This window comes from Camellia sinensis, chromosome 11 (genome assembly GCF_055761805.1).
Source record: "Camellia sinensis isolate YWXY chromosome 11, ASM5576180v1, whole genome shotgun sequence".
NCBI lineage: Eukaryota > Viridiplantae > Streptophyta > Magnoliopsida > Ericales > Theaceae > Camellia > Camellia sinensis.
The window spans coordinates 36,577,013-36,590,686 of NC_138971.1; the positions used below are offsets into that span (position 1 = coordinate 36,577,013).

The 13,674-nt window shown below is 37.9% G+C and overlaps 2 protein-coding genes across 2 annotated transcripts; both read right to left on the minus strand.

Annotated features, from left to right (window-relative positions):
• Positions 1 to 4,841: 4,841 nt before the first annotated feature.
• On the minus strand, positions 4,842 to 7,547 carry LOC145802266 (uncharacterized). Its single transcript, XM_082894946.1, has 6 exons — positions 7,290 to 7,547; positions 6,975 to 7,148; positions 6,210 to 6,676; positions 6,026 to 6,128; positions 5,490 to 5,905; positions 4,842 to 4,905 (listed from the first exon to the last, which is right to left on the minus strand). Exons 1-6 carry the CDS (start codon positions 7,545 to 7,547, stop codon positions 4,842 to 4,844), a joined length of 1,482 nt encoding a protein of 493 aa, XP_082751072.1.
• Positions 7,548 to 7,770: 223 nt separating this feature from the next.
• LOC145802267 (uncharacterized) lies at positions 7,771 to 8,370 on the minus strand. Its single transcript, XM_082894947.1, has one exon. The coding sequence runs from the start codon at positions 8,368 to 8,370 to the stop codon at positions 7,771 to 7,773; it is 600 nt and encodes a 199-aa protein (XP_082751073.1).
• Positions 8,371 to 13,674: the final 5,304 nt, after the last annotated feature.

Below are 13,674 nucleotides of genomic sequence, written 5' to 3' on the forward strand. Positions count from 1 at the left end.
TACCCGGACAGATCCAACCTGCTGGGCAATTATCTGTCCAAAACTGCCAGCAGATCTGTTGCAGTTGGAAGCAGTTATCTGTTCAAATTTTGAATTATATCTGTTGCACCTGTTCATTTAAAAAACCTCCCTGTTCAGTTTGATTTTCGGACCTATTCGGGTCTATTAATAGCAGGCCATTTCCACCAGTCAAGTCATTCCGAAAATTCATTTTCCTTTTCTTCATTTTGCTCTCTTGCATCAACTTATTCTTCATATTATTTTAGGAAAATTTTGGAGAGTATAGAACACAGGTTTTGTTCGCCGTACAAATTGTTTGGAGTGCTACTACAATTTGTGAAGATCATTGTATCCTGGGAGATAGACGCCATTTCTCCGTAAGCACCGTAGCGGGGTGAATCTGTCTTAAGAACAGAGTGTCACATACTTGACTTGATCTTTTAAAGTTTAATTCGGTTCGGTAAAATAAATTCTGTAAGTGATTTATTTTTATTTATTTGATTTGGTTTCAATTATTTATTTTACAAAGAAGATTATTCCAACAGTAATTGTGCCTCTCAATTTTACTTCAATCTATTCAAGTTTCTATTCACACCAAATTCAATCCAAAAAAAAAATTCATACCTGTTACACCAAATTCATAAACTTCTACAATTTGAACTTCAACTTGTACAATTTTTTTTGTGCCAGATCAATACAAAATTTGATGTAGCAAATGTTCACACAACAATTTCAACAACATTAAAAAAAAGAACAACAACTTTTTCAGTAACAGTTTGAGTAACTTTTTAGCAATAGATAGGTCGTGGTCATCGGGACTTGGTTGTTGGTGAGGTAGGGTTTGGTGGAGAACCAGGTTCGTGAGGGTGAGGGTGAGGCTGGGTGAGAGTGAGCTCAAATGTGTATAACTGTATGTATAACCTCTGCCCGTAAAATTTCCTTTTTCAATTTGTTTTGAATTTTTTTTTTTTTTTTTGGGAAAACTGGACCGCTAGATCTGTTTGGGTGCATCTGAACTATCCCAAGTAGGAACTGAAGGAGAGAGTATAAGGAGAGGATCTGAAATCTAGTAATGGGGCAACACGTGATGTGTCACTATCAATTGTGACGAGAGAGTCAAGGATTAGCTAAAGTGCGTACCATAGAAAACCCCAAAGTCTTCCTCCCCTGAAGATACAATGTCGACAGTTAAATCTCCTCGTGATGTACACATTTATTCCCTATTATCCCTCCCCCAAATCTCTAAAAACTTTCCACAACGAGGCACACAACAAACCTTTCTAATTGCCACTCGACACGTCACCTACTCCCCATTAGGAACAGACGATTCCCCAAAAGTTTCACCACCATCCAATCAAATCAGAGGATCCGTTAACTCCTTCTCTCTCCATGACCGTTCGATCAGATTATAAGGTGGTCCAAATCCAAGGTCAAGATCCCAAAAAACTAATCATCATCTTATCTAACCGATATGTCACTGTGAGTGACGTCAGTCGTGCATGATAATAGTTCTCCTAACATAATTAAAATTTAGTAAACTAGCAAATCAATAATTCAATACAACTTAATAGTCACCTGATTTGTGAAAATCAAAATCAACACAAATAATGTTAATTAATATTAACATGACACTAATTTAAGTCATGTATGAATTAATCCTTAATTTTTTTCATATTTTAGTGAGTTTCCTTAGGACATTGGAGCAAATTACAAATTTTCTCCAATTTCACATTGCTCTATTTCATGAGAGAGATAAAAGAAAGATGGAAAAAGTTACAGAGAGAGAGAGAGAGAGAGAGAGAGAGAGAGAGAGAGAGAGAGAGAGAGATGTCCAAATCTTAGTGGGTGAGGTGGTATGAGGGCATAAACAAATTCAGTCGGAACAAGTTGTATAAAACAATATCTATCAAAATATTTTACAATATAAAACATTTTTTTTTCTAAGTTTAGAGGGGCCATTGCCACGACTCGCCCCAATGTAAACATTTAGATCCTCTAGAGTGAATTCCTACACTGATCTCCTACAGTGATCCATGGATGGTTGACACGTGTCCCACTCAGTTTCTAAGGGCTGAGATTCTAATTCACCAAAACGACGTCGTTTTGGTAAGTAATTTGAAAAAAAAAAAATCAGATTTCTTTCTTTTGAAGTCGTTCCTTTTCCTGTGAAGCATTAGAGAGAGAGAGAGAGAGAGAGAGAGAGAGAGAAGGGCAGAGAGAATGAGAGAAGGAGGTTGGTTTTCAAAACCCAGATTGAAAAACTCAGAAGATTCTAATCAAGGACGATAATAGTCTGAGGCCTTTGAGTTGTTGGAAATTAAAGAAAGCCAAGCCATGGAAATGGACCTGAATCTAAATAGGGAATTGACTATGAGAACCACAATCTCTTCTGGTAGGTGGTATGAGAATTGGTCTGATTTTGGGTTTCTGAGAATTGGGTTTCATCTTCTTCTTCCTAGCTCCATTATCATACAATACTAGGTTTTTTCACTGAGAAATCCAATACTAGATTGTTATATATTTTTTGTTTTGTTTTTGTTGCTAATGTATATCTATTAGAAGTGGTTCTCATGTGAGAAGTATATGTAAAGAGTTTGTGTTTGTGTGAGAAAATAATTCTATATTCAAACTGTTAAAGTATTTTAATTGTTGGAAATCAAAATGAGAAGGTTGAGGGTGGAAGGAGTTGGTGATAAGGTAGGGATGATAGCGGTGATTTTGGGACATTAATGATAGTATCCTAGATGTAGGGTTTTTGGGGAAGGGAAAGAAGAAGGCTGGGAAGAGAAAGAGGAAAGAGGAGTAGGCGAAGGAGGGGATTGGATGGAGCTCGCCAGCTGATGGAGGAGGTGGGGGCTAGGTGAAATCGCCGGCAATGGGAAGAAGGGGAAAGGGCTGGGCGAGATTCCAGCGTTATTTTTTGTTGTTTTTTTTTTTTGGTTTTCTCTAACCAAAACGACGTTGTTTTCGTGAGAAAAGATCCCAGCCATTCACTACTTTAGTGGGACAGGTGTCATGCTCTAAATTTTTCATTGCACCAGATCACTCTAGAGGATCTCAACACCCAATGTAAAGTCGTCCGTGGAATAAGGTAATTTAATGATCATAGACAAAGAACAATCCTTTGGCTTAATGCTGTGGTGAGATGCTCTTTTTATTTTTATCATTATTACATGTACCATCTATAATCTTCATGGCTTGATCCATTTTGGGCACCCCGTAGAATAGAGTGGTTTTTCTTAGAAATTTATTTCACAAAAGCACCTGCTTGTAGAATTGATGTTTTTTGTGGTTTTGTTTTCATTGGTCGCTCACCAACTTGATGCGATGCTGTAGATGATTGGGATGGTTCTATGGTGCCAACCTAGTTGGAATCATATTACTTAGCTATGATGCTTGTGCATCCATCCTTTTTTATTGATGTATGGTGTAATTCATTATTCATCAATAAAATTTCGTTGTTGCTGATCAAAAAAAATTATGAGACATGGTGGATGTCTCAGCTGTCATTTGTTTACCCATGTAACATGGATCTCCCTAAAGGGGGAAGTTGACTTATTGTTGAATGTGCATGCTAGAAAAAAAAAAAATTGCAATTGTTAGAAAAAATGTTGAGTAGACAGCAAAAAACATAGTGCCTTTTTTTTTCGTCTTCTAATTATTATAAAAAAAAAATTACAGTATTGCCTCGTCCTTACTCTCAACACAATGATACATATATTGCCTTGTGTGTTCCTTAACACTTGGGTTTTCTTTGCTTCTTGTCCTCCCTCGAACCCCAATCCATCAGAGTTTTTAAAAATTATCATATTACTTTTTAACACGAAATTTGTTGGTCCTAGGAGCAGTGGTGTTCAGTTTTTGATGGGGCAGATGGATAGAAATTTACATTTAGGCCTTGTTTGGTAAAAAATTATTTTAGTAACTTTTTGATTTTTTACAAAAAGATGTGCAGAAAAGTAGAGAAAGTGATGTGATAACTTATAGTGACAACTTATAGGGACTTTTTGACTAAAACATATGGTTGCCAAATGATGCCTTAATACGGCCATTAGTCATATTAATACAAAGACATTTTTGGGCATTTTTTTAATTGTATCATTATTGTTTTACCATGAACTTTTGATTCTAACGCTCATCCAGCTAAGCAGGTTCGAAGAATTCTAAATTAGTTTTGCATTGTGAAATACTCTTAAAATGCACGGACACTGTCTTTGAATTATTTGTTAGAATATTCCTAGTGTATTCTTTTCATGCACGTACTATATGAGATGGACTTGGGTACGAGTATTGGGTGCGGGTGTGTGTCCAGACGGCATGTATTACTAAACCTAATTCTTAAGATATTGGGATATATTTTAAAAGTTGGTAGAGGTACAGGGATACGTCTTTAAACACTTATATGTATAATATTTTTAGATAAGATCAATGTTATAAATCCTATTCCATACCGGCTGGTACAACTTTATTTTTCTTGAATGGCAAAAGAAATCTTTATTGATGGAGCATACAAAGTATGGAAAATACATCAATAAAGAGGAGCTTGGAGCTAACACAAGCTCCAAGCTCCAATTGGTGAGAAACCAACAAGCAAGCAAAAGAAACAAAACAGACAAGAAAAGCAAATGCAGCCCCATCTGATCAAAATAGAGCAAAACAGGCCAAAAGCAAGGCTTCTTCACACACCATGGTTTTAATCAGCATAGCAAAGTAGACTAACAGATCAATTCAACCAAGTCAACAGATCATACCAAGACTAACAGATCAATTCACCAAAGGGGTAATGTAAGCATGAGACCAGTGCAAACCAATGCTGCCATGAACATTATCAATACCTCAGATCAGATCAGATCAAACCACCAGATTAGATCAGAACACCTCATGAACAAAGACAATGCCTCACACCTGAAATGTTAAAAAGGAGATCATTAATAGAGAAGTGGCATTCCTTGGAAGAGGACTTCAACCAAATTGCGAGCCTTGTGATTATGAGTTCCTGCAACACCTGTATCTTTAGTTGAGAGACTTCAAAGAGGCACTCATTTCTGAGCTTCTAGATGGACCAACGAGTGACCAGTGGTATTGCATGCCAAATTCTCCTCTCTTTTTTCCTGCAAGTGTACTATGCCCACCACTGCAGTAGGCCCTCAACAGAACTAGGACCCACCCAAAGAGCCCCACACCATTGTAACAACCCAGTCCAAATCCTCCACACCATAGGGCAGTGAATCAATACATGATGAATTGTTTCTTGATGTGCTTTGCAGAAGAGACTTGAGGTAGGGGCAGACCTATCCAACACACCAATCTATTGCAAGAACACAGATGTTTTAACCTTATTTTTCCATACGAGCCAACCAAAAAATTGCACTTTGGGTGGTAGGTAATTGAGCCAAACCAAACTACTAGAACTAACAATGTTTCCAAAGCCAAGATTAGTGTGATTATATAGAATGGATACAAAGGACTGCCTATGTTTTGATGCTAACCAAATTGCACTGTCTTTTACACCCAGATTTAGAGAAGGTGATGCTTCTAAGATGTCAAGGAGTTTGAGTAGCTCTTCCTTTTCCCATTCAAAAAGAGACCTCCTAAAGGTAAGCAACCAATTGTCAGTTGAGTTAGTTACAAAATCCTTAAGTGGTCTCTCATTATCATTGGACAATTGAAAAAGCCTAGGGAACTCCTCTTTGAGGCAAAAAGCTCTACACCAGTGATCATACCAAAACTTGATTCTACAACCATTCTCTACTTTTAATTGTAAGTTACCAACATAGTACAGTAAGAAGGACTCTTGCTGATCAGCTGCTGCCACAATGCCACCCCAAATTTTAGAGAAGTTGTTGCTTATGCTGAGGTTTGGAAGCCATGCCCCTCGTTGAAATTTGTATTTACTACATATGACCTTCTTTCATAAGGAATCATGGTCAGAAGCAAACCTCCACCACCACTTGAGTAGTAAGCACACATTCACATCCTTAATTCTTTTGATGCCCAGCCTACCTTGTTTTATGCTCTTTGTTACCTCTAGCCATTTCATAAGATGGATTTTCCTCTTTAGATCTGGGCCTCCCCATAAAAATGAAGCTTTAATTTTGTCTATCTCCTTAGCTATTCCTTCAGGTAACCTGAACAGAGATAAGTAAAACACTGGTAGGCATGACAGCACTGCTTTCACCAAGGTCAATCTCCCTGCAAAAGAGAGGAACCTCCTTTTCCAACAAGCAAGCCTCAGTTTGAATTTTTCAATAACTGGCTTCCGCATCCTCTTTCTTCTTGGGTTAGCACCCAGAGGCAATTCTAGGTACTTAAGGGGTAAACTTTGAGTCTTGTAATTCAACAGGGATGCAAACTCCTCAAGAGCATTGTCAGAGATACCAACCCTACAAACCACACTCTTATGATAGTTGATTTTAAGACCTGATGCTACTTCAAAACACCTGAGAATCCTTTTCAAACTAAGAACTTCTGATAGCTCAGCTTCACAGAATAGAAGAGGGTCATCTGCAAATTGAAGATGGGAGAGCTGAACTTGATTGTTCCCAATGATAACCCCTTTGAGTAGACTCAACTCCCTAGCTCTTTGAAAAAGAATGTTTAGTGTTTCTATAACCAAGTTAAAGAGGAATGGGGATAAGGGATCACCTTGCCTAAGGCCTTTTTGAGGATTAAACTCCTTGGAGAACCATTAACAAGTATTGAAATTCTTGCAGTAGATCCTTGATCCATGAAATCCATTTGGATCCAAACCTAAAGTTTGCTAACATTGAGAAAAGGAAATCCCAATTGATAGAGTCAAAAGCCTTTTCAAAGTCTAGCTTGAACATCAGCCCTAATTTTTTAAATTTATGCCAGCCATCTACAACTTCATTTGCAACCAATAGTCCATCCAGAATATTTCTACCTCCCAGGAAAGCTGACTAAGAGTCTCCAATAACCATGTGCATAAATTTTTTAAGTCTGGATGCAAGGACCTTGGAGAGTATTTTGTACACAGAACCAACTAGACTTATCAGTCTAAACTCATTTAAAGTAACAGCTTTCTCCTTCTTTGGAATTAGGGTGATGAAAATACTGTTCAAACTTGTTACTAATCTGCCACTGATATGGAAATCCTTCATAAAGTTAAGCACCTCCTCCTTAAGCATCTTCCAGTATATTTGAAAAAACATCAGGTTGAATCCATCTGGCCTAGGAGCTTTGTTCCCATTGCAATCGATTACTGCTGCCTAGATTTCTTCTTCAGTGAACTTTGCTTCAAGCATATGAAAGTATTCACTAAATCTTACACTGTTGAAATCTCCAACAAGTACTGGTGGATTCTTCCAAGCTTCAGAGAAGTTGTTTGAAAAGTGTGACCACATTTCATTTTTGACTTGATCTGGCTCCTCAAATATAACATCCCCCACTGCGGTGGAGTTGAGAATATTTCTATCTTGCCTACTAGTAGCCCTGACATGAAAGAATCTTGTGTTCCTATCTCCTTTCAAATTCCAATCTTGCCTAGACTTTTGAAGCCATTCACATTCCAACTTCCTGCTCAACATCTACATTTCATTTCTTTTCTCTCTTTGATGCTTCAGTTCTTCCTCCTCCAAAGGTCTAGATTCAACTTTCAGATCATACTGATGGTGCTTATATTCAGTATCTTGTAGTTTAGTTGAAACATTACCATATACCTCTCTACTCCATTTTTTTTAAAGCCAACTTGAGGGTATGCAATTTCCTCTATAGAATGAAACCAGCTAACCCTGAGAATTGTGAATCCCTCTAAATTTGCTCCACAAAAGTTTCAAAATTCAAATGAAACATCCAAGCATTCAAGAACTTAAAGTGTTTAGGCCCCCAATCCCTAGCATCCTCCATGAGCACAATAGGACAGTGATCAGATGTAATTCTAGGGAGACCCCACTGATTGAATTTAAATCTTTCCGACCATTTAGGGCTAAGCAGAAACCTATCTATTTTGCTCCACTTATTTCCATCAAAGGCATTGCACCAGGTGTAGTTTTTGCCTAGCATTGACAAATCTACTACCTCACATCTGTCTGTGAAATTATTGAACTCCATCATGCCCCTATCCCTGAGTGATACACCTACTATTTTCCCTATATTCCTGATCTCATTGAAATCACCTCCAAGACACCAAGGCTTGGAGAAATAAGCTTTCATATTTAACAGAGACTCCCAGAAGTTCTTTCTCCTTATGATGTCATTGGGAGCATGAATATTCACAATTACGCATTCAAAGGAGTTGTAAAGCTTACCTGATAGGAGAATAAAATTTCTGTTGCAACAGCACTCTGTAACCTCGAAGATGCCAGGGTCCCAGATACAAAGTAGACCACCAGCCAACCCTTCAGTATCCATATTCATGAACTCAAGTCTATCCCTAGGCCAGATACTTTTCACCACCAAATTGGTTAGGCTTGATTTTTTTTTGTTTCTTGGAACACAGCCATGTCAATCTTTCTTTCTAGCAACAGTTTCCTTCTCCGGCTGGTACAACTTGAGGTGTACTGTTTCAACAAAAATATGGAACACTTGACCTTCTATTTCATTTTGTTTAAAATGTTGGTCTGTCGATCTCGACAATCCTGACATTTTTTGACCGTACCAGCTTCTTTTCAATTTCTATACAGAACAATACTGGTTTTGTGTTCGTGCTTCTTAGCTGCCAACTCTTTTCCTCGTTTATTGTTTTCTTTTGTTTTTTTTTTTTATTTTTTCTTTATATAAATGATTAAGTAACACTTACTTTTACCATATTTGTTTCTCATATTTGTTTACCACTTACCATAGATGTTAATAATGTTCATGTAGGACCATTGTATTAATAGTTGTAAATTTACTACATCAAATAATAAACAAGATATATTTAGTAAGAAAATATGGCCATCTCAATTAATTTTTTTAGAAGCAAAAATATATGCATCTAAGTAAAAATAAATAATTACAATATATATAATATATGATCAATTCAAAACGGTATGTTGGAATGCACCGGTATGTACCAATAAAAAAATGGTACAATGATCTTTATGGTATTCACAACATTGGATAAGATGTAAATTATTTAGGAATGTACTTCAAATTAAATGGAATGTAGGGAAGATATGGAATTTATATCTCATTCGTATGAGATGATAAACATATTTTTTTACTAAGAAATCTGAGCATATTCTTTTTCAAACATCATATAAAATTAGAGAATTTAACTGTCTAAATTGGGTATGGGTTTTGGAGACATATCCCACATAACCAAGTGTATAACCGGTAAACTGGGGAAAGTAGAAGCATCCATGTAACACAGCTCTGGTATGTGAGCTCAATCGTCTCTCACTTTGCGTATGCTACATTAATTAATAATTGCAAAGACATTCATCTTGATCAGATAATAATGGCCTGTCCATGCTAGCTACATGCAGCAAAAAAGACTTGTAGTGAATACAAAATTGGACTCTCACTTACGAAGTTGCAGGCATAGAATAAGATCTATCTTAGTTTACTTCAAGAAGGTGTCCAGGTAGCTTGCCGACGTCAGGTTATCTTCCAAATTATCTTCATTGTTATGTGCTTGTCCAAGTAAGACATCTGCAAAAACTTTTGTGGTAATGATTCCAATATCTAATCAAGTTTTATAATTGCCTAATGATGCTAAGTTACTGTAGTTAATATATTATTATGTAGTCAGTGAAAGCTTAAATATAAGCTCAAATATATGCCTTGTAGCAATTTCACTTCTTCACAAGAGTAATATGCCCCATAATTTCGTTACTTTGTCTAGTTTCGTAAATGCTTTCTTCCAACTCTTGGTTGCATCTTCTTGCATGTTCGACTTTCATATTTCAATAGCATTTTTCAATTCTTCTGGTTTTAGTGGTAACAAGTAATAAACATTTTGGGTTCACTCTTCTGTCGTTCTTTCTGGCAGAAAATCCATACACTTGTTATGTCTCTCAATTGCACTGGAGTAGAAATCAAGACAACGCATTTCCTTGAATCTTGGAATGGAGGTGTTACTAAAGATTTTAGTGGCAGGAGGAAATTTGTGCAGACTTTCTTCCTTGCGCCATAAGAGAAAGGGTTCTTCGTTCTCAATGATATCTTTCACTTTATTGACGATGAACCTCTTCACCACCATCCAGTTGCCTATTTAGCCCAGAGCAATCTTGATTCCAAACTAAATGCTTCAGCTACTATTGGAGAACCAGGTATTATGTTTGAGCCTGTATTTCTAGAGAATTGCCACAATTACCTGCACCTCTATAATCTTGAGAGGATTTGTCTCACTAGGAATGAAAATCTTAATTTTCCAGTCATCTTTTGGAAGAAAGCAATTTAATTATTTTCTAATGTGTTCATAAAATTCCTTTGGATATATTTTATTGCGAGATTGTTGATCGGTTAAAAAATTGGATTTACTTGAATGCACACAATTTTATTTTTCTTGGGGCTAAGTAACTGAAAATGGAATGAGGTCGCAACTTAATCACACAAGACTATAGAAGTGCCCTGCCAAAAACAAGGAAAAAATAAGTGGTGAATGGTTGAATTATAATATAACATAACCAACTGTGCTATGTGATTCTATGTAATTTAATTTAGTTATAGAATGACTGCCTTCAATTTTGCAAATCTATTTTGTTATTCATTCTTTTTCACATACTTACTACAAAGTTATTCTTTGTTTCTTAAATTTTTGGTAAAAGCAATAATGGCTTTTGCAGCATCCAATTACATGCTGGGTGGAGAAACACAGGCCATGGAGTTTGTGGCTCCTGCAGATATTAAAGAAAATGGTTTAGTTGACAATTACAGTTTCTCAGATCAACAGCTGCAGCACACGCCTGAGGCTGAAAGCATCCTTGAAGACAATTTTCCAAAGTCTAATGGTACACTTCAAAGTTCAATGAGCCCCGTACCAGATCACCTGCTGCTCCTTCTGAGGAACCTATCGGGGAGCCCCAAAAGCGCATTTATACTTCCATCATATGTATTATTTAGCTCATGCCCTATATAAAAAAAAAGGTTCTTACCCTTGCTGAAAAAATAAAGTTATAACCTACCGCTTCAATGATAAGCTAATTGCAATCAGAAAGCAAAAAGAGAATGACGCCACATTCCCCTTTCCCCAAAACCTTCTTTTGCACAGAACCATGTTGTAGAATAGTAACTAGAATTATCCCTTGCACAATTTTTATTTTTATTCTGATTCAACTAACAGGTCACCTACATCTCCCTCTCATATGTTCTTCCTCTTTTCCTATTTTCATTTCTCCACTCAAGTGCCAGTGACATTTTTCCTTTATCATGATTCCCATGGAGTTCTGTTACCTTTTTTTGGATTACCAACTCCATGAGTTTTTGTAAAATTTCTGATCATAAATTAATTGTGTTAGTATTCATTACGTATAGTGATTGATATTACTCAGCAACTGACATTTTGCTTGATTATCATTGGAAGTTGCAGGTTGCTAAAGGACAATCGGCAACATCTGCACCTCCTTGGGCCTCTTTTAACAAGTCCACACCTCCCGCTTCAGAATGGAATCAAGTACCAGAATTGCCTGCTCAGCAGTCTGTAGCATCATCAATTGCTATAGAAAGTTCCAGGGCTGAGGCTGCAGAGGAGGTTTCAGTTGTGGAGGATGAAGGTCGACATTCCTTTCGTGTGTTACCTGTATCTTACACCATGTTTCTGTTAAATGTGTCCAAGAATCCTATTGGAATTAGATGTTTTAGTTGATAAAAACGTCTATTGAGCTTGTTCTGCAATGAATTTTTGTTTTCCCTTTTTCCTCAAAAAGGCCATTGTGGTGAAATGGGTTTAGAAATACTCTCTCATCCAAACAGACCGCCTTGATCTTCTCTCTTCTCTCAACTTTATGGTGTCTTTCCTAATCTTTTTCTTCATTTACTGGTTATTCTCCCCTTTCTCTTTATTATGGCTCTTTCTTTTATAATGCTCCCCAGGGACCCTCTAGGGGCCCACTTCCTCCTCCTGGGCGTTGACCTCGTCCTTGGGCCTTCCATACAGCTGTGGACGCGCCCCCGTAGGGGGGCCTTCGCTACAGTTCGGACTCCCGATTTTGTCACGGTTCTTAATCTTGAACCAAAGAGTCCAAATCCGGCAAATCGTTTTGAAAAACAGATTTTTTTGAAAAGAAGCGCCAAACATGGACTGCTTTGCCAGATTACAGAGTCGCCACCTAAATATTTTTTAATGGGGAAATTTAGGAAACCCTGACTCGGTGCCGAAGGCCACATGTCCGTCATCACCGGAGTTGTCTCGGCTCTGGAGCTTGGGTACGATCGGGGAAGGTCAGCTATGAGCACCCCCTTTCGCCCGGTCCGAAGACCGGCCTCTACTAATCGTGATATCCATTTTTGAAAACTTTATGTATTCTTATTCCAATTATTAGACTAGAATTACTATGTTATGCGCACAGCAAACAAGTATAGACTGGATTGCCTAATTTGGAAACAAGCATTGCATATCCGTTTGTTTTGAAAAGCGCTTTGGAATTTGCTACTCGCAAGTAGGCTAAAACACGGATTTCAACGAGTTTTTCCAACTCAAACAAGGCATGCTAAAGCACGCATGCATAGCATAAGGTATGCTAATTTTAAACGTGCCCTAATACTAACCGTCAAAGCAGGTAAGTAAAAGGGAAGAAAGACGTGAGGTTTGGAAGACATACACACCACTCACACACACTTATTACAGATTTGCCCTCGCTCGGAGGGACCAAATAAATAATACAAATTAACTAACTACGCAAGCTAATTAAATATTACAAATTTCCTAATCAGCTAACAAACTAGTTAAGCTAGGAAAAGCAGTAAACCGCCTCGGGAGGAGAGCCAGATGCAATGCATGCTCGGTCCCGCTCGGAAATGCACCGCCATACATAGGCTGCCTCTGTTTTCCTTCCTTCACTCCTCTGGAGGTTGTCAAAACCTCAGTACTGCTTCCTTGAATATTGGAAATCACCACCGGCTGAATGGAATTGCCACCGGCAGTGGCATGCGGTCACCGGCACAAAATAAAGCTATCGGCAGAGGAATGATTGCCGGTCGGCACTTGACACTGCCGGTTGGCAGAGTATTCCTGCAGAATCTGCAAATGACAGCAACAGAGGGCAAGGCAAAGCATGGCAGCACAATTCAAGGCATATATGCACCAATCATGTCCCTTATCAAGGTAATGACTCAAAGGGGCATGTGTCTCGATTCTCGGACCACTAATCACGCATTTCCATGCATGATGGCCCAAAGAATCAAGTATGCAATTTTCATGTCAAATGAAATGCAAACCAAACAAACAAACCAAGGCCCAATTCCTATCATCAAGTCAAGGAACAAGGCATGCATGCAAGATGCAATGCAACCTAGGCATGCAAGCTAAGGATGCAACATGGCATGGCAAGACACTTATGCAAGCATACAAGCAAACATGAGGCAATGCAAACCAATGAAAAGTTGGTCCTAAACATGATTTGGGCAGCTCTAAATAGGCCCAAAACAGTGGCTAAAATTACCAAAACAAGGGACCAAAATACACATACACACATGCACATGTTAAAGGGCCAATGCTTAGGCACAAATGGGACAACTCTCAAACACATTCAAGAGGGTGTAAACATGGACAATTAGCATGCAACATAAGCT

Coding starts and splice junctions, on each gene's coding strand:
- LOC145802266 (XM_082894946.1), bottom strand. CDS start 7,547: ATGTTGAGCAGGAAGTTGGAATGTGAATGGCTTCAAAAGTCTAGGCAA. Junction 6,129..6,209: donor CTTGCTTGTTGGAAAAGGAG/GTTCCTCTCTTT, acceptor ATCTCTGTTCAG/GTTACCTGAAGGAATAGCTA. Junction 4,906..5,489: donor GTAAAAGACAGTGCAATTTG/GTTAGCATCAAA, acceptor TTAACATTTCAG/GTGTGAGGCATTGTCTTTGT.
- LOC145802267 (XM_082894947.1), bottom strand. CDS start 8,370: ATGGATACTGAAGGGTTGGCTGGTGGTCTACTTTGTATCTGGGACCCT.